Source organism: Falco cherrug, chromosome 2 (genome assembly GCF_023634085.1).
Source record: "Falco cherrug isolate bFalChe1 chromosome 2, bFalChe1.pri, whole genome shotgun sequence".
NCBI classification, from domain to species: Eukaryota; Metazoa; Chordata; class Aves; order Falconiformes; family Falconidae; genus Falco; species Falco cherrug.
In genome coordinates, this window is record NC_073698.1 from 16,028,671 (window position 1) to 16,048,249 (window position 19,579).

Genomic DNA, 19,579 nt, shown 5'->3' on the forward strand with positions numbered 1-19,579 from the left:
TACAATGCTTCTTAAATGGTACTGAAAGTTTGTTTACTCAGGGAGGAGATCAGAGTATTTAAAGGTGGAGAGTCAACATCTGGTGTTACTTGTACATTTTGCCTCTTCATGCTGCCCTCTCCAAGAATATCAGTATTTCCTGCTGAGAGGGAAGTAGTAAAAGATTTGTAAACAGAGAGGTCTTTTGTATTTTTGGTTGCAGTTCACTGGATTTCAGGGGGTATCTATACACTTCTTCCCTGTGATTTTTGTGTTGTATTATCTACATTGGAAGTTGGATTTCAGTTTGAGATTAAGGTATCTAAGATTAACTGCTACGCGTCACTGTTTACATGGGTGGTGAGGTGTGGCTCAGTGGCAGACACACACAGGCAGGCATCTAGTGCCATTCAGAAGTCCTTTATGGAACCCCACCTGGCTTCAAGATATGGCTTCAACAGAATGTAGGTCTTTCACAGATCCCTGCTAGCTCTGCGCAGGCCTTTTAGATACTCTCTGTGCCACTAGATACATATCTTTGGGTGATTGAATGCTTTCCCTGCTAGCGGATTGCCTTGATTAACTTTTAGGCTCTGTTTGCATTGTCTAGTATCTCCGTTGACTGTAACGGAATCTTAAACACGGTGTGCATGTTTAGACATCTACACGTGAAAGACTGTATTTGGTTATCTTAATATGAATGTGAATTCTGACCTTAGATCTTCATTCAGTTTTGAGACATAGCTACCTACTAACATTTGATATGTGTTATGTTGAGATTTCCTGATGCCAAGACTTCCAAGTACACCTGACAGACATGACACAAAACCTATGGTAGATCTGCTTTCTTCTGGTGCAGCACTTGGGGGACTAGGTGTATTAAATAAGTTGCCTGTTTGTCAGTAGCTGAATAGATCAAACTTAAACACTTGTGGCTAAACTCTGAAATATCATATGATGCTTGTAATGGAATTTTTCAGCCATACTACCGATTTTTAGATTTAGACTTCTGGGATAGTGCCTTCATGTTCATTACAAAGTGTTAATACGTCAAAAAAACACGAATCAAAGGATTTTGGTTTTATTTGCCCAGGACACCAACTTCTTAACAGCTCTTGAGCTGGCAGTGAGATTTGGGAAAACACTTATTATACAGGAAATGGATGGAGTGGAGCCTGTACTTTACCCTTTGCTGAGAAAAGATCTTGTTGCTCAAGGTAAATGACCAAGATCCTTACAAACACTTGCTCAAAACTTTTGTAGGTTAGATTTATATATAAATCACATAAAACTTGATTTTTCTGAATACATGGCTATTGTGTATATTTTTCCTCTTTAACCTGCTGCTAACACTTCAGTGCATGCAATACATTGGAGATACGTTCCTGTTTAGTAAGTGGGAAAATATTGAAAAGTATTTAATTTTTAAAAAATATGGAATTAGAATAAAGTGTTTTTATCAACTCTTCACAATTTAAATGTTAAATTAATTTCTAGTGGTAATATTAAACGCATAGTTTTACTTAGGAACTTGGACCTTAAACAGACCAGAAATTATACAACTAGTTGTGCAGTTAGAAATCACTTTTAGAACGGTGGTGTTGCTGTTTCTCTTTTATTTGTCTGAAACTACAGAAGGCACACAGGTCTGTCCCTGGTGTGACTTTGGATGGAGGGGGCATAGACATCAGCAAAATGGTGGAATTCAGTGAGTCTCCCTAACTGATGCAATGAAAGGAGAGAAAAAAAAGAAACATTTTACACTATCTCTGCTTTGGAGAGATAATATACTCTGTATAACTATTTGTAACTGCTTTGGATTTAGTTGCTTTAAAAAGAGTGATATGTTGAAAGTTTGCCAAGGGTAAATAGTAATTATATGAGTATCTCAGCACATATTATGTTGAATTGTGTTGCGTATTTTGAAATTATATCAAAAGAACCGAGTGGATTAAAAAAAATATAACAATGTATGTTGTAAATACTTTCTAAGTTATTAAAGTATATTTACATTATCCTTAGTAATTATATTTCTGCCTCAAGTTTTAATCTCTCAGCATGTACCACAGCCTGTTCATGTAATTCGCAGTATGAACTTTGGGCACTGAAAACAGCTCAAGACTCCTTTTGTTGTCATTTGATCTAATATTGAGATCTAGTAGTCGGTGAGGTAGCAGTAATTCTTTAAATGTAAATACATGGTGAAAATAAATGCAAATGTTGTAGAGTTCTTCTATACATTTATCTCCTATATCGTAAAGGTCTGTTTAGTGAAAAGAAAATGTTAGCTTAAATCATTCTTCCATTACAGATGCACTTGCTTTTTTATCTTCAGTAAAAGTTGAGAGCACCACCAAAGTGGTGACTTCAGGGGTCTGCCGAAGTCTAGGTAGAACCTCTTAACAACTTTTTTGTTTTCACTAGCTTCTGCTGAACTTTGGAAAGCAGAGATATGGTATTCAGGCATCTTAACTGATTTTACTCAAGGAATCAGATTAAGACATGAATATGTCTGCATAACTGTGGAGAAAGTAGACAAATTAAAATATACCAGTTTGTTCAGGGAAACTGCTCATAACACTCAGGAATTCTCTTTTGCATGTTAATGAGCTATGTTAATGCTAGGTTTGTGCAAGTCCAAACTAGGGAGCTGCTTTTTGAAAAGGGAGAACCACTATTTGAGTCCTTTCAGTCACTTCATAAGCAAGCACGCACACCTCTTTGTCAAAACATTAAGGTTGGGGCCTGTCTGCATTACTTTGCTTGCAATGGCTGTACGTCTTTTCATTACTTGGAATGAAACGTTAAGAAAAATGTGAATATATATACTGCAATAAATTTGTCTTTGTACAGCTTCCATTTTCTGTTTGATGTTTTTACAGCATAAGCCTAAAATTTATTCTGATCCTTGGCACAGAAGCAAAATTGTTATGTGATTTTCATCTCTACCAGTGTTTTAGCAAGAGATTTATACTTCGAGCATTTCTGATCTGCTTCTAGTGCTAAAAATAGAGAAGCATCTAACTATGTCACCTCAGAAATTTCTGTGGAAAGGGTATTTTCACTTTGAAACTCTTCATCATACAATTCTGTTCTTCCTTTTTTTTTTAGCATCAGGAGGCAAAATCTTGCTCTAGTCATGTGATTGACTGAGTCTATTTTCTGACCCTCCTAGAATGGAAACCTGTGTCGGAAGGATAGTGGTGATAGGCCAATACATTCAGTTTCATTCTGTGAAAGGCACATTGAGAAATGTCAGATTAATTGGAATATAAACAGAGATTGAAAACATGACAGCAGAACTTTAATTATTGTTTCTTTCATACTGTTATTAAATTAAATGTATTTATAATAAGACAAATTGATGGGGTATTTCTTAATGGATTTTTTACTTTCAATCTAATGACTAGATATTCCAGCATCTTTCATTTCATAGACTTTCTCTGTAACAATTATCATAGAAAGTAGCAATGATTATACAGCAACATCAACTGTTTGCAAATAAATGTAAGAGATCCAGAGATGAAATCTAATGGTTTTGGATCACATTCAGAAAACGTTGAGCCATCTTAGTAAGCCACTAATTACTAGTGTGTTTCAGTAGAATGGTATACCTATGTGGAAATGTGAATTAGTATGTTTAAATTATGATGGGATTCTTACACAAAAAGGGAAATTCTCCAGTGCATCTTCTGTGGTGTTTGCTCTCCTATTTATTGATTGAAGATTTCAAAGTTTCATTAGTATTTACTTTTACTTCAAGTGTATTCTTTTCCCATTTATGCTTTTTGTACTGGGTAAGGATAATTAAACTACCCTGTTATAATAAATATTCTCACTATGTAACTTTCTTATGCTGGTGCTATGCTATTGCTTTTTTTTGGTCTAACAATGCAGGATAGGTTATCTTCCTTAAATTTGTTAAAATTTATTTTTCCTTCTAAAAAATTGTAAATAAATTTTATAAAATATATTTGAATCTGTTGGTCATAAAGTATTATGCAAATACCATTATTTTCAGATAATTCTACAATGTTCTAATCAGAGTAAATATAATGTCTATTTATTATTTACAGGACCCCGTTATGCTATACAAATAGGTGAAAAAATGATAGATTATAATGAAGAGTTCCGTCTTTTTCTATCAACAAGGAACCCGGATCCCTTCATTCCACCTGATGCTTCTTCTATTGTTACAGAAGTAAACTTTACCACAACAGCAAGTGGGTTAAGAGGACAGGTAGGCATTTAGAATAAAACCAATGTATGTATAACAGACATTCATAACTACATTCAGCTTCTGGAAGAAGCCCAGTTTGCATTAATGGTCACAGAGATATTTTCTAGCACACAAATATAAATGGTAAAATTGATGCTGAAACTAAATTTAAATTTTAAAATCTTGGGTTTATGCAGTTTGAAACCAAGTAGTGAGTCCAATAGAGAAAATGGAAACTGTCTTACTGAATTCATTTGCATCAGATTAATTGATAAGCTTCTGTTTTATGTTCAAGATGCCTTTATGGTATAGTGGAAACATTTTTGTTATTGTTCTAGTTAGAGAGTAATCCTAGCATCGAGATACTTTGTGTACAGGAAAAAAATAAGGAAACCAAAAAGCTGTATATTTTACTTCCCCCAAAATGCTAGCAGCTTTTGAGTTTTTTTCTATGATCAAAATATAGGGTGCAGATGGAAGAGAGGAAAAAAAAAAAAAGAGATAAATTAAGGGAAGAAAAAACCCTCTTTATTTGGTATGAAAGAAGTTTTTCCAAACAAATAAGAGGCTTAGAATGGGATGTAAATAAGTTGTTGATAAGTAAGATATAATGCAAAATGCACAATAACTATATGGATTTCCTCTCTCCACTGGAGATAGGGAATTGACATCATACATCATACAATGTAACCAAGTGAATTACTCCTTCTTTAAGTGGAAATACAGAAAAAATAGTTTTGTTTTTTTGTTTCCTCTCTTTGTTGATGGGAGGGGGGTTTGACTTTTTGTAGGTTTGCTGGAAAGAAATTTGCTGCCATTCTTGCCAGTTTGTGCTTTTTATCACCTACTTTTTTTAATATCTGATAACAATATATACACTAATGCAGACTGCCAATCATTTAAATACAGATGTGATTCAGATTGAGGTGCAAAGGTTTAGGTCTCAGCATAAAAAGGGTATGAATCACTGTCCTTAATAAAGTGATCCAGTGCCTTTTGGGATGTCCTTAAATGTCTCCCCTGGCTTGCATCTGTTGTTATACACAAGGGCATGGTTCACAGTGGTTCCTGAGTTATACTTGCCACTGCAGGATATCCTGGATGTCTACATAGATTTAAAGCTCTTGGATGTGTGGTGCAATTGAGTAAACCCTCAGAAATCTACTTAAAAAAAAGTATTATTAATGAATATATATTATGCTATATAAATAATGGATATATATTATGAAATATTAGAGTATTTTTTTATCCTGTTGAATAATCTTCTTTCTTTTTAGCTTTTGGCTTTAACAATTCAGCATGAAAAGCCTGATTTGGAAGAGCAGAAGACAAAACTGTTACAACAAGAAGAAGAGAAGAAGATACAGTTAGCTAAGCTTGAGGAGTCTCTTTTGGAGGTGAAATAAACTTAACTGTTTTATATTTATCAATAAGATAACATTCATATTGTTAGGTATTTGAACGAAGATGGTGAAAGTGTTGGAATGAGCCCTCAGAATTTTTGATTTGAGAATAAAAGCATTTTTTGCCTGGGGGCTGTTGGGAGAGTAAAGTAGATAAATAATGTACATCTGTCATGAAATGGTAGTATTTCAATAGATTAAGCATTATCAAAGTTAAGTGTATGAATTGTTGGCTAGATATAGACTGGTTTAGATTGATTAGAAATTTCATTAATTTTAATCCATTAAAAAAAGAGAAAACTTTGTTTAAAATTATACTATTTCTTTTTCAAATAGAGTTTTAAAGAAAGCCACAGTTCTAAGCTTGTGACTCATGTCAAATGATACTTTCTCAAGTTGAGAAATGATTCTGTGTTGTGAAAGGAAAAAAAAAGAGAGAAAAATTCTCAGTAGAAAATGGAAAGATTTGTTGAGAGACATTTAAAACTTTATACTTCCTCAGTTGTTTCTTATTAAGAATGAACTGTAATAGTCTTCATAATTAAAATTTTCCTTTCTCATACTTAAAATTGATATACTCAATTTTCAGTTCACCTTTTAATGAAAGTAATCATGCTCAGAAACAGTTGTACACCTGTAAGTAAAGGTAGCTTCCAAGGAAGAGGACTGACCTGCTGCCTCAAAACCCTCAGTTCATAGCTGAGACATAGAACTTTGCAGTATCCAGCACAATGGACTTGAGCAGAAATTAATAGTTTTTACAGATTCCTCAAAAAGTAATAAACTGAACTTTATTATCTGGCCATTAATAGCTGAATTTTAGAATTTTGCACATAATTATCTATTGTGATTTGCATTTCCATGTTTACTGTCCCTATTAAATCTTGAATGCTAAGCTCAAACCTTTTATAAAACTGTGATGGTGCAGATTTCTCTGACAGACAGAGGGAAACTTGTTTTCTAAAAAAATTGCAAAAATATTCAAAGTTGATCATTGTTTAGCATCTTAATGTCTACCAAAAGCTCAGACTTCAGAAATGCAACACAAAAATATCCACTATTTAGAACAGACTTTTTGTGTGATCTTGGAACTCCAAAATCTTACACATCTGTCCAATCTGAATTGTCAAGTAAAAAATTTCAAATAATTGATGACGAAGATACCTGCAACAAAGTGGCCAAGTATTAACACCAAGGTTGGTTTAAACTTTGGTCTTGTTAGCACTGAAATCAGAATCTACTTTGACCTGAAGAAACCTAAAGCTCAGTGGAAACTGACAGGTGCTACATGGACTTTGTCAACAAAGTTGTCACTGCTGGAGGTGGTCTAGCTAAATTCAAGTCGATCCTAAAGCAACGTTAGCATTCCATCTGAAGTATGTACTCATTTTCTTCCGAAAGCCTTGGAGTAAAGACATACATGCTGTGGCTATCTCATAGCTCACACTATGATTCCTCATAGCAAAACTGGACTCCTTGAAAAAACAGGTGATCTTGTCCTTGTCCTAAACTCTTTTCAACTAGAGATCTAAGTATATTCTACTATTCCAACTGGTGAACCTTTGCCTCCAAATATCCTGAAACGCTGTCCTACAGGTATTTGTTCGGAACTGACTTAACTGATAAGAAGCCAATTTTGTGGTGTTTGGCTAAAAAATTGTATTGAAGTGTATTTATTGAAGGTTAGTAAACCCCCTTAAATAATCATTCAAGCTTTTCTCACTTCTTATTAGAAGTGACATTGTTTGCATAGTAGAACTCAGGGAAAATGTGGGGTGATCTCAGAGATTTTAAAGGGATCTCTAATTACAAAACTGAAATTGTTGCAATTGTGAATATTCATCTCACTTTTAAATAAGAACTGAATTCTGTAGGGAATATTGGGATGTTTTTGAAGGAAAATGAATTTATGAATTACTGGGTACAGGAATTCATTACAAGTGACCAATTTCATTTTAAATTGGTAGTTAAACAGAAGAAAAAATTAACCTAATTTATATTTATCACAGGGATGTTAGTGCGTAAGACTCTGGTCATAGAAATCATTGTCAAAAGCTTTCTGACAATAAGTTTCAGAACCTGGCAGTCTGCATTTTTGGAGTTTGTGCTTGGGTTTGTATGCTTCTTTAAAGGAACATCCCAGTTTTCGGAGTAACCACCTGCTTTCTAGTACTCTTGATGCATTCAGTGTTTCAGAAATACATACAGGTCAGAAAGAAGGACAACTTCCAAAACTTCCAAATGGTTATTTACATGTTTGGGTTTTTTCAATCTAACATAGATTACTTTTTTTTAACAGACGCTTGCAACATCACAAGGCAATATTCTAGAAAATAAGGATCTGATTGAATCTTTGAATCAGACTAAAGCAAGTAGTGCACTGATCCAAGAATCGCTTGCTGAATCTCACAAACTTCAGAGTTTCCTTGATAAGGTAGGATAATATCTTAATCTTTTATTGCTGGTTTTTTCCCTACTAAAAGGCAATTTCTCTATATAGAGAGGTTATATACATCCAAAGGAGTATAAGATTGGTAACACACTAAATAATTTTTTTTGAGTAAAAGATATTTGGGATATGCAAGTACAGAAGGTATTTTCAGTAATAAAATTAATTTGTTTTACACATGCTTTATAGCTACACAGTTCTAATTCTACCAGTTTGAATTAGTGCAATTTTCCCCAAGGACTTATTGGCAAGTAATGGGTTTTGCCTTTATTTTTGCTATCTCTGGTTGCAAACAGTATGGCTTGTATGATGTTCTTACTTAATATATCCCTTGTGTTTGCAAAAATTTAGGTCGTTGGTGATGCTATTCATCTGGCATACTGTTTTTGTAACACGTTACAGAGCTTTATCTCTGTGTTCTTATTTGTTTAATTTAAAATGTTCTACTGAATTTTGGGATGTGTTCTGCGGTGCGAAGAGACCTCAGTGCCCTAGGGTTTAATTCCCAAAATGTTCTTCATAAATTTTAAGAAAAAAATTACTAAAAATGGTTTCTTCCAATTTTGAAAACTAAAAATAGTGTTGAAGTCTTGAGTGCATGCCCCTCAATTTGAAGACTGGGGAAGGATTCAGTTTTCTAAAGCAGTGGGAGCTCATCCAAATGTTTTTTAAAAGGGTTGAATAAATGTTTGTGCAATAATCAGTAGATGGCAGTAATGTACTGTTTTTTTAATATATATTTTTTTTTATCCACAGGAGAGGGATGCTTACCTCCCCTTAGCTAAGAGTGCTAGCAAGATGTACTTTATTATCTCTGACTTGTCCAAAATTAATAATATGTACCGTTTTAGTTTGGCATCTTTCCTGCGGCTTTTCCAAAGGGCTCTGCAAAGCGAACAGGTATTTTCTCTTTTCCTGAAGCTGTTAATGCTGAGGAAGAATCAATCTGCTTTCATCCTTAGAATTTTTTAGTTGCTCTGGAGATTTTTAGAAAATAATGTACAATCAGTGATGATAAAATGTATAACAAGTAGTGATGCTGAGCTGTTGTACTTTAGATATTCAGAATACAGACACAGGGAATTTTTAATGATCTTACGTTACATATGAATTGTAAAATTGCCGTGCCATCTGAAAAAAACACAACCCTCTTATTTGTAATTTCAGGCTTGCTCTTTGTCTAAGGTGAATTATGAAAACCAGGGTTGATTATAACTTTACTGAAGGCTTTATTTAAATACATTAATGATTTGATCTGCAAATAACTCTTAATTGTATCAACAAGGGATAGAATAAGAAAAGACCTATATTTCTACATGGTTCAGTTTCCTAAAGGAAGATCAACACGTTGTCTACTTTTATACAGTTTGTAAGCATACATGCAGACTGTCTTGTTGAAAATGTAATTTTTACTTTTCTGTATTCTAATGGTGATATAATTTTGTTACTGAAGCATAGAATTATGGATTTATCCCTTGTCACCTGGCTCTTCAGATCTAAAAGCCCACACTGAGTAACGATGCATTTTCTTTTTATTCAGCATCTCCAAAATTTATCTTATTTCTCTTTTGTTTCCACCTTAAAAAGGCATTCACCAGCCTTTCATCATGTTGCTTTTGGATTCCTCTTTATTCTGGCATCTGTCCTTACAACTTCTCTTCAGCTCCAATCATTACCAGAAATGGTTTTGAGTATGCGAACTTGCCCTCTTTTAAAGTTCTGTACATATTACTTCTTTTCCATAACATGAGCTTCTAACTTCTTGTTCTTACGTTCACACTCTTTCATAATTTCTTTTCTTCCTGCCTATTATGTTACCTATTTCATGCTCAGCTTCTGGTTTTGCCTTCTTTGCTTTCTTCCTTCCTATGAGATTTCAAGGATATTAATGTTAAAAGAAACTGTTCTGTCATTCTTAACATATTTACCTGATATATAATGTTTTATAATGTTCACTGTCAAAATATTCAAGGCCAAAATATTCATGTCTTAATGTTTCAGCATGAACTTCTCATTTTATCATCTACCCATTGATAGCTGCAGCCAAGTTTTATGTGTTTTTAGAACTAGTATGTGACACATAGAGTCCAGATTATTTCTGTCATTCTGCTGAAATTCACAAGGTACATAAAAAGATTTTTACTTCCACATGAATTTTTGAAATCCAAATTTTCTTTATAGGATTCAAGTAATACTGAAGAAAGAATCAAGTCGTTTATTTGCTCATTGAAACATACAGTGTATGAATATGTTTGTCGTTGTTTGTTTAAGGTAAGATTGTATTTATTCTGGCTTTTATGTTCACTGGGTTTGAAAGTATTCTTTCAGCAACCAACACTTGATCCACTGGGTTTGAAAGTATTCTTTCAGCAACCAACACTTGATCTACTTCAAGTAAGTGGTATTGTGGCAGTACATATATAATACATGCAAAAATTTATACTTGCAATATTTAACTTGCAAAATGAGGAGGACTGAAAATTAGGATATGACAGAATTAAGATTGATTATGCACATTTCTCCACGGATCATTTTTCTGATGGACAAAGTTATTCTCAGTCTAGTCCTGCTTCTGCTTTAACTCTGGCTCCTCATCTCTGCCTCTTTCTGGCCTCATGGCCAGTCCCAGGCTTTGCAGTCTTCTGAGCACTCTTATTCTGTTCACTCTTATTTCTAGCATTCCTAGGTATGAGTGTTTGACCTAGCTGTCATGATAAGGTTTTATATGGTGGTTTGTATTATTTGGTTTTGTTTTTAAAAGCAAACACACACACACACCCATTGTAATATTCTTTTTTCTCTTTTCACATCCTGCCCCAAATCTCTACCTGCTAGCTTCTTTGTTTCTATCTGTTCCCCTGTTCCTCCATATAATGTTCTTAATGTATTTTTTGTTTGCTTTGTATTTGAATCAGGTGGCTTTTCTCTTCTTGCTTTCTTGGTGGAAACCTAGAACAGATATGCCTTTCACATTCAATTTTAGTTTTTACTTTCACATGAAACTGTCATAACAGGAGGTGTTTGTCTCACAGTACCCAGCTGAAGAATGCATAGTAGGTTGGCATAGATGATTTGAGCAGTAGTACAAATCATGCATGTCTGGAGTTTGATCAGTCGGAATGGAGAGATCTTGGAATATTTTACAACACTTCCTCCCCTCTCCCCCCAGTCTAGCAACACTATATTGAGGATGCAGAGGTAGCAGATATTTCTAAGGATTTTGGTTTATTGAATTCCAAGTGGATTTTCATGAAATATTCTTATAATAATTTAATGTCTGTGTTTGAAGTCATGAGTATGTGAAGCCTTCTAATAAGTCTTCGCATCTTTTGAATATTGGAAGGCAGCTATTTTTATGTATCAGAAAAGATTAAAAATTTCAAAAGCAAGGCACAGAGGAGAAATTTCTAGTAGGAAAGATTTTCACTGTGAATTATCAGATTGGAGTTTGGAATATACTGAAAGGTGTTACTGTGCAGCTTCAGACTAATGGTCCATCTGGTAAATTTTAAAGATTGCTGTGACATTGAGGCTTTATTAGTGCCTTCATAAGTGGTATAGCTGATACAAATTTATGCCTTTTTAAACATGTTAGAATTAGGAAGGATGGTTTTGTCTATCTGTGGTTTATATTTATGTTTGTGTGTACATAGACTTCATGTATGCTAGTAAGTGGAGTGGTGCCAATAAATTTCCTAAGCACTGGAAATGGCCCACCTGTACTCTTAATTTGTCAAGATCGTTGCTGTCATAGATTTGGCTTGGGCCAATTAGCATTCTTCCAAACAATTCCCTTTTGAGTTTTGGATACCAAATCATCCAGGGAGCAGTTTGCATTTGGATTTGCTTGCAGACCTTGTCTGAGAGGATGGAAGAATTGAATGTTGTGGAATTGTTCTCAGTGTCATATGATGTTCATGGATGTATTTTATTTATCGATACAAAGAGGACTTTAGTGCTTTGCATGGTTTGACCCTGATTCCTGGTTGGGGCCTGTTGCCCTCGAGTCCTACCCCTGTAACAAAATCAATAGTAAATGCATGCAAAAATAAAATATGATGTCCTTTTATTTTTTTTAATTGTATCCTTGGGGATACTTTGTACCATACGGTTTTGTAATTGAAAGTATTAATAAAACAGAACTGTTTAAAGCAGCAAGCAACAACTTTATATATTGGTATCCATAGAGATACAAATTATGCCAAGAGTTTGTTGTGGCTGTCATCATGCATTTCTGCAGTTACCCAAATCCAGTGTAAAGCAGCTGTGGCTCATATGAATCAAGTTATATTTAACTTGGTAGTTTCCAAGGTTGGTCATTCCAAGGGCGATTACAACTAATAAGGGTATGATCTCTAAGTCACATATGTCCCTTTAGTCAGTCAGTCATAATTCTGGAACCTAATCAACGAGGTAAACTATTAAATAATACATCTGTATTAATCAAAATACACATGCAGATGCAATTGTTATTTTTACTGCACATGAGCAAACTTCCCAAAGATGATGAACGTCTTGAACACCCATACTCCATGTTTTTGTTCTTGTATCTGTTTCTTGGCTGATGTGTCAGGCTTGTAAAAAGGCATCTGTTTGAGAAAGCAGTAATAATAAAAAAAAGTAATTTGGCCCTCATGGAATTTGACCTTAAAAATATAATATATATTCAGATAAGAAAGCCAATTATTAGTCAAACTGTTCATCTTATAACTTATAATGTGTGCATAGTATTTCCTAGAGTATGCTTCCTCATATTTGGTCCTGTCTCCTCTGAGAAGTCCCATGCAATTAATTTTTCAGTAATATTCTTGGTAATTTAATATTCCTCAGATCTGGTAATTCTCTGACGCTAAGGACAATCAGGCTGTCATTTTGAGGTATACATAAGGATGTATGTGGGAAATACACCATGGGAAATTCAAACAACATTGTCAAGAATAGAATTGATATTTACAGAAGTGCAGGTGTGTTGTGTTTATCAGGTAGCTGAGATGCCTGTGCTTTGCAGATTTAATCCAATCCCGTACATCACTGATTTTTCTTAGTCTTCCTTTTCACCTCTGCTTTATGCTATTTAGTTGTTTCACTTTTTTGAAAGCAAAAGAAGAGGTACTACCTTCCTTATGCTTACTTAAAATTTTATATGAGAGAAAATATGTGCTTATCTTCTATTGTACAGTAAAATGAATCTTCCAGATTCCAGCCAGACTTTGAAAATTGGAGGCCTCAGTCTAGGTTTCTGAGTGATCCTGGTTTTCTAGAGTACCAGCTTCCAGTTTTTGACATTGACTTCATTAGTAATCTGTGCTTTCCAGCACAGCTTTGGTAAAATGCATCTATAATATGCAAATCCCAGTTTTAACAAGCTAATATTCTTTTAAAAAAATATTGTCTTGAATGTTTGCATGCCTTAGTACATGGCTCCATTAAATCCTTATTCCTGGTTTATTGCTCCAGTGCTTAGAGACTGTTTGAAATTCAGGTGATGCAACAGACCTAGGAAAAAGCAAGGAGGTTACAGTTGTCTTCCGCCCCCCCCCCCCAAATTCTGTTTCAAAAATTGGCTGTAAGAAGATTTCAAGCATTTCCTATGCACAGTTTAAAAAATAATGGATTCTATTTAGTATGTTTGCTTTATTGCAAAAACCTGTTTTTTCTTTTTCACTTGAATTTAGATGCACTTAGATACAGGGCTGGGGTTAGTGTTTGTGTTGCAGAGGTATGTAGCAATTTTGAACATTATTGGGGTGATTTAGGATATATGTCATGAAGTCATTGCTATGGAATTAGAGGTATTTTATTAATGAAATGTTGTTACTTATAAAAAAAAAGCAGAAAGGTGACTTTTGATGAATGTATAAATACATTTTCACTGATTTTATTTCAGGCAGATCAGCTAATGTTTGCTCTGCATTTTGTACGAGGAATGCACCCTGAACTTTTTCAAGAGAATGTAAGTGCTAAAGGAGAAAATCCCCAAGTGATTTGCTTAAACTTAATATGAAGAGTAAATAAGTAGATAAAAAGGTTTTGCCGGTAAGCGTGGGACTCAGAATTTTAGATTTATATGCTACTATTTTTCTGTGATAGTTACTTTTGGATGTCAACATTATGTTTATTAGATTCAAAGTGAAGATTACCATGAGAAAGGTAGGTAAATAGTTGCCTTTTAAATTTTCTAGGATCTGAAAAAGTTTATAGAGAGTTCTTCCAGTTTCTTGAAGGCACTGTATCAGTGTTTCCTGCCACCATGTTTCTAGACATTTATCCATCCTTTCAGTTAAATACAGATATTCCTTTATAAGTAAAGTGATGGATACAGACCTGTTTCACACTGACCAAGGGTTTCTTGCAGATCATGTCTTTATATTGAAATGCAGAAAAAGAGTGCAAGACCTAGGGAGAAATTAAATAAAAGTCTGGTTCTGCAACCTGCAGTTGAAGACACTTAAAGCAAAGTATCTTTCTGAAAGGTGAAATAATGAATATACCTTTTGTGCATATCAGCCATTGGTTCTTCAGTGTCTTAAGAAATCCCTGGACCATTGATCATTAATGTCCTTATTTGCAGCACTGTCTTCAAGAGTGCACTGTATAAAGAGTGTCCTTGTATATTTTTCTCCAGCCGCATAAGTATTGGATTCTTTGCACCATAATGGCCTGTCTTTGAGAGGAATGATGAACTCAGCCTGAAATGGTTTATATTTTTTATAGCGTAGTGGCATGCAGCTGATACAGGTTCAAACGTAATAAAAATGGCTGTCCATTCCGTTTTCGGGCAAGCACTGCATTTTTGGTATATTCACAAAAAATTGAGAGGTGTCGTGTTATTTTTGACAGTGGTCTGAACGAGGCCTAATCTGCAAATGTCTAATTTATGGGGAATTTACCTCTTGTTTAGATGCTAACCTATTCCTAACAAAAATGCAGCAGAGCTTTAGTACTGCTAATCCTTATTTCCATAGGGCAGCACATGTCTCGGTTTTAGCATGTTCCTCTCTGGGTGTTAGGTTTTTGCCCAATGTGGAGTTTCATAGTTCATTTACACTTTTCTGGTAAAATGCTAATTTCAGTAGTGATTGAATTGGTAACTAAAATTTAAACACCTGTTGAAATTAATCTGAGCAGGTTATCCTAGGCTGTCCTTGTAGGAAACGGGAAAAAACCAGATCTGTCAAAGTAGTAATTAGTTTGATCATAAATGAATTTTATAAAATAGGTTATATAGTTCACCACTAAAATTGATTACTGCTCTCCATTGCCCTTACAGGTAGACTAGACTAGCTGGCTGAGATGTAGACGCTGAAGTTGTACTTGTCTATATTGTAGTGAAATTAATGTCTGCCTGCAGTAGAACAATATGCACTATTGACTAAATATTGCTTCAACATGGCTGATTAGCAGGAATCAAGACGCATTTAATTATCTAAAATACCTACATGGAATGAGGAGACTAAGATAATGGCTTTCTGTACTAGAAGCTGGAGACCAGAAGGAGTATCAAGTGATAGTAGATGTCAGTTCACTAGAGGAGAGTCCGTTATAGGGTAAAAGGTAAAAATCAGATAATACATTTGAAGGAAATAATGTAACTTGATTATATGAAAGATGTGGGTTTAAGGTACAAGGTTTGAGAAAGGTTGGTTGAAACTTCTTGATATCATGAATGCAGTGCAGTTTTATTGCAGACATATGGAACTGACCAAGTGAAACCCCACAGTCTTTCAGCAATGAAGCTGCCTAATAAAAATAACTGAAATTAATCATGTTGGTAGAGGCATACCCTGGCTACTCTTCATTATGAGAACCTCCCTAATTCATCTTTATTATTTCTTTTCAGCTTCTGAAAACATATTTCTAGTCTTTGTGTTTATAAAGTGGTGAAGGCAGCAACTTGCAAATAGTTTTCTGACTAAATTAAAGCCTGTCTGCCTAGGCTTCTAAAGTTTTTTTTAAGTACCGCTTTATGTGTTGGTTCCTATTGTTTAGCATGCATTTCTGTCAGCTATTGGAGCTCTTAACCAGCTTAATCTAGGTTAAATATAATGCACTTTCCTGCGGTATCTGTGTACTCTAGAATTAAAACAGGCAAACAATATCAATAATTTTCTTACTTCTCTGAAAGGTAGAAGTTATTTTAATTAAATTGTTAAGAAAAGAGTGCTTGTACAAAATATTTATTGGGGAAAATGAAGCTGAAGTGTTTTTTTCTTTTAAAGTTATTTCTTTTAAAGCTTTTAATCTGATGAGGCTAGAAGTTACTTATTATGCTGCTAGAGAATTTAGTATTCTCAGTCCCTGTCCCAAGAGTTCAACCTTCTGCACTTGGAAATTTTTTGTGTAGTGATGAGAAATTTATAGTAGAACTTCAACATTACACTATCAAATACCTTGGCTCTTAGTAGAGACATTCTCTTTCTGAATCAATACATATAGATTTTACTGAGGTAATTTTACATGTCTCCACATATGGTACTTCTGCTTTTCTTCACAACAATATTACATGATTTCTAGTTTAAAAACTGAGAAGCCTTCATGTATATTATTCTGTGCATGAGCATTTTCTTTGCAATTGGGAGAGGAGCATCAGTTTGTAATTGAAGGAGACAGTGGTTTCAGGACTTAGCTAGATGGGAGCAAAAAGCTATGCTGTGGTCTATATCAGAGTAGTACTAATTGATTGACTTTTTCATTTGGAATGTTACTGTGCTCTTTAATAATAATAAAAATGTTTATATTAGAACTACAGATACCGATTATGTTAAATTTAAACACTTATGAAGACTTTTTAGTGTATTTTTTACCACATTCAAATACAGGATTATGCCGTTTCTAGTATGTTTTTAAATACTTACCTAATTTGTCTTAAAATGATTAAAAGATGTCTTCCTGGATATAAATACCAAGTCTAAAAGATTTAATCATACATAAATGCAACTTAAATTTCCCTTTCTTAATGCAACCAAAGTATTCCTAATAGCAATCTATTATATCAAGCATTCCTCCTGTTCTAATAATTGCACCTGTTGGATACTATAACATGAAACACTATCAACACATGGATTCTGTAGTTACCTGTTCTATGTGGGCTGCTGGTGCCCTATCGGGCAGTACGTGTGTCCTTGCCAGCCACGCACATTACTTCTTGCTGGCTTATAGTTGGGCAATCTGGGTGGGAGCTGTGGGTGCTAAGAAAGGATAGGGCTTCTGCTTTTGTTTCGTCTTCTTATAAAGCACTGCAGTCATTTAGATTGGATTCAACAAAAGGAATTGTATACTGGTAGTGTTACCTAGAGTTTTAAAAATGTCTTATAACTCTTTCAGAATCTAGGCTTTAATTTGTTCCTGCTTTGCCCACATGCTACTACATATTAGTCTTCATTCTTAAAGATGTCTTGTGACTTAGCAAGTTGTTCATTTATTCCCCTTAGGAATGGGAGACTTTTACAGGGGTGATGATTGGAGATACCATAAGAAAATCAGTAAGTTACGTTTATGTGTGTATTTTGAAATAAGGAACATTTAGATAAATCCTGGAAAGTGAAAGTTTTATTCTTACTATATTGTTTAATTAATTGTATACATACCTTAAAGGAACAAAAAACCTTCTCTTGTAGTAATATAAAAACATTAAAATTTTTTGAGCTTTTTGAATGTACCCACTCATTTTCTAATTTGCATAGCTTTTTGCCTTTCTTGCTTTTTTTTCTTCCTGTTTCTGTTACCAGGATTACAATTTGTGTTTTCGGTGGTATGTTTGAGGAGGTTTTAAGCCCTCTTCTGCAACTAAAATCAGTGTTTCTGAGTATCTTTCTCTCCTGGTATCATATATGAGTTGTGCTTTTTGTATGGATTGATGGGATTGTCCACACACTTTGCTAACTTTGACATGCTTTTTTCCCCAGCCTCAGAGCTCTACATCTGGAGATGTATTGTTATATTTTCCTAGGTGACAGAGCTAGCTTAAAAAGCTTCAGTTGTATTTTTGACCAATCATGCTGTAGTTTACCAAGTGTCCCTCCATTCTGTTGAATCTGTATGCTTTGAAAATAAACTTCTGGTAAAAAAAGTTAGAGAAAGCTAAGATTTCTGTAGTCTTACCCATTATAGCTCCTCTTTGAACCAAATATTTTGACAAAGGGTTTGAAAGGTGCTTTTAGGAAACACGAGCCTGATCAGGAATCATGAGCTCAGTCTTTGCCTATTCTTTTGCTAATCTCCTCCTTCATTCAGTGTCAGGCTAGCTCATTTCCATCAGGCTTAGCTGCAGTTTTCATCATTCAGAATTACTTTAAACCTTTAGCCTTGTTTAGATATCTATCAAGGTATCTCGTACACCCCTGGTACAAGACAAGGAACAGTGTGAGTACCTTGTTTTTAGAATATCCATGACACCATGTTCACATGCATGCTGCTGGAAGTGGCAAGTCACTTAAAAAAACACAATAATTTTCTTACTTAGGCAGTCGTTTGCTTAAAAGATCCTTAAATTCTCCCTTTCTGTAGCCCTTAGCTGACTCTATGGTGTTTTGCAATTCAGTGTGAATATAGAAGTCCCCTCTTCACCTTTGTGGAGTCTTTGTAATTCAATTAAATGTTAGTGAACTTGGTGATCGTTAAGTATTTTCTTGCTGTAGGCCATTTCAAGCTATGTGAGATCTGATTGTAGAATGGAATTTAACGCCAGTCCTACCTCTACCTCACCTAACACACAACCATAAATTTTGGAAATATTGTGGACATACGTGATTCAACCCCATTTCTAACTGGAATGTATATTGCAGACCCATCTCAAGTTTATTCCTATTTTTTGGAATTGCTTCCAGGTTTCCTACTTTTGTTCTTTCTCAAACTTCATAACTCATGGCTGAGACATCCTTTCACAAGAAAGCTTTCCTTTTTTCTACTGAACATTTAAGATTACTCTTGAAGTTGTTCAGTGGTTGAGAGATCCAAGTACATTTCCATACAAAGATTATCAGAGTGGTTAATGGGTACTGTAAGATTTTTTTATAGAAATGATACAGTGAATACAGAGATTCTACTGGAGCTTAAGCTATGTTGTTCATCCTTAGAATTTCCTCCATCTCCAGCATTGAAGGAGCAGAAAAATAGAACTGTGGTCAAACTTTACCAGTACAGAGACGTCCAGAAGCAATGCTTTGCCTATGAATTACCACAGATTTGACTTTGGTGTGAAGAACTGTCGTCTTCATGACTACAAATATGTGCAGTGGAGTTACTTTTTGAAGTCAGTTGCTCAAAGTGCATATGCAGATAGCCAGTCATTTGGGTCATTTGTTTTTAATAAAAAAGGAAACTACTTAAGAGTTGAGTATCTTGTACAGATACTCTAAAAGATAAAGTATTCTCAGGCTCAGGTTGTTAAGCAAATGTTAATGTGAACAGTATATCTCAGATTTAAATCATTGGTAGCTTTTGTTATGCCATTTATGAACTTATCAAGAGACCACAGAAAGATTGCTGTTGTGAATGCTATTTTTGTTAAGAACATGGGTTTCACAGTCT

At 34.5% G+C, this 19,579-nt stretch overlaps 1 protein-coding gene across 2 annotated transcripts in view; it reads left to right on the plus strand.

Annotated features, from left to right (window-relative positions):
* The window catches only part of DYNC2H1 (dynein cytoplasmic 2 heavy chain 1), a 177,938-nt gene that overhangs the window by 73,401 nt on the left and 84,958 nt on the right, over positions 1-19,579 (plus strand). For both annotated transcript variants that reach the window (XM_055701234.1, XM_055701235.1), the window contains exons 65-72: positions 1,073-1,196; positions 4,056-4,219; positions 5,476-5,595; positions 7,901-8,035; positions 8,807-8,950; positions 10,232-10,321; positions 13,938-14,003; positions 17,482-17,532. In XM_055701234.1, the coding sequence (XP_055557209.1) occupies positions 1,073-1,196; positions 4,056-4,219; positions 5,476-5,595; positions 7,901-8,035; positions 8,807-8,950; positions 10,232-10,321; positions 13,938-14,003; positions 17,482-17,532 (894 nt within the window). The remainder of the gene's footprint in view (positions 1-1,072; positions 1,197-4,055; positions 4,220-5,475; positions 5,596-7,900; positions 8,036-8,806; positions 8,951-10,231; positions 10,322-13,937; positions 14,004-17,481; positions 17,533-19,579) is intronic.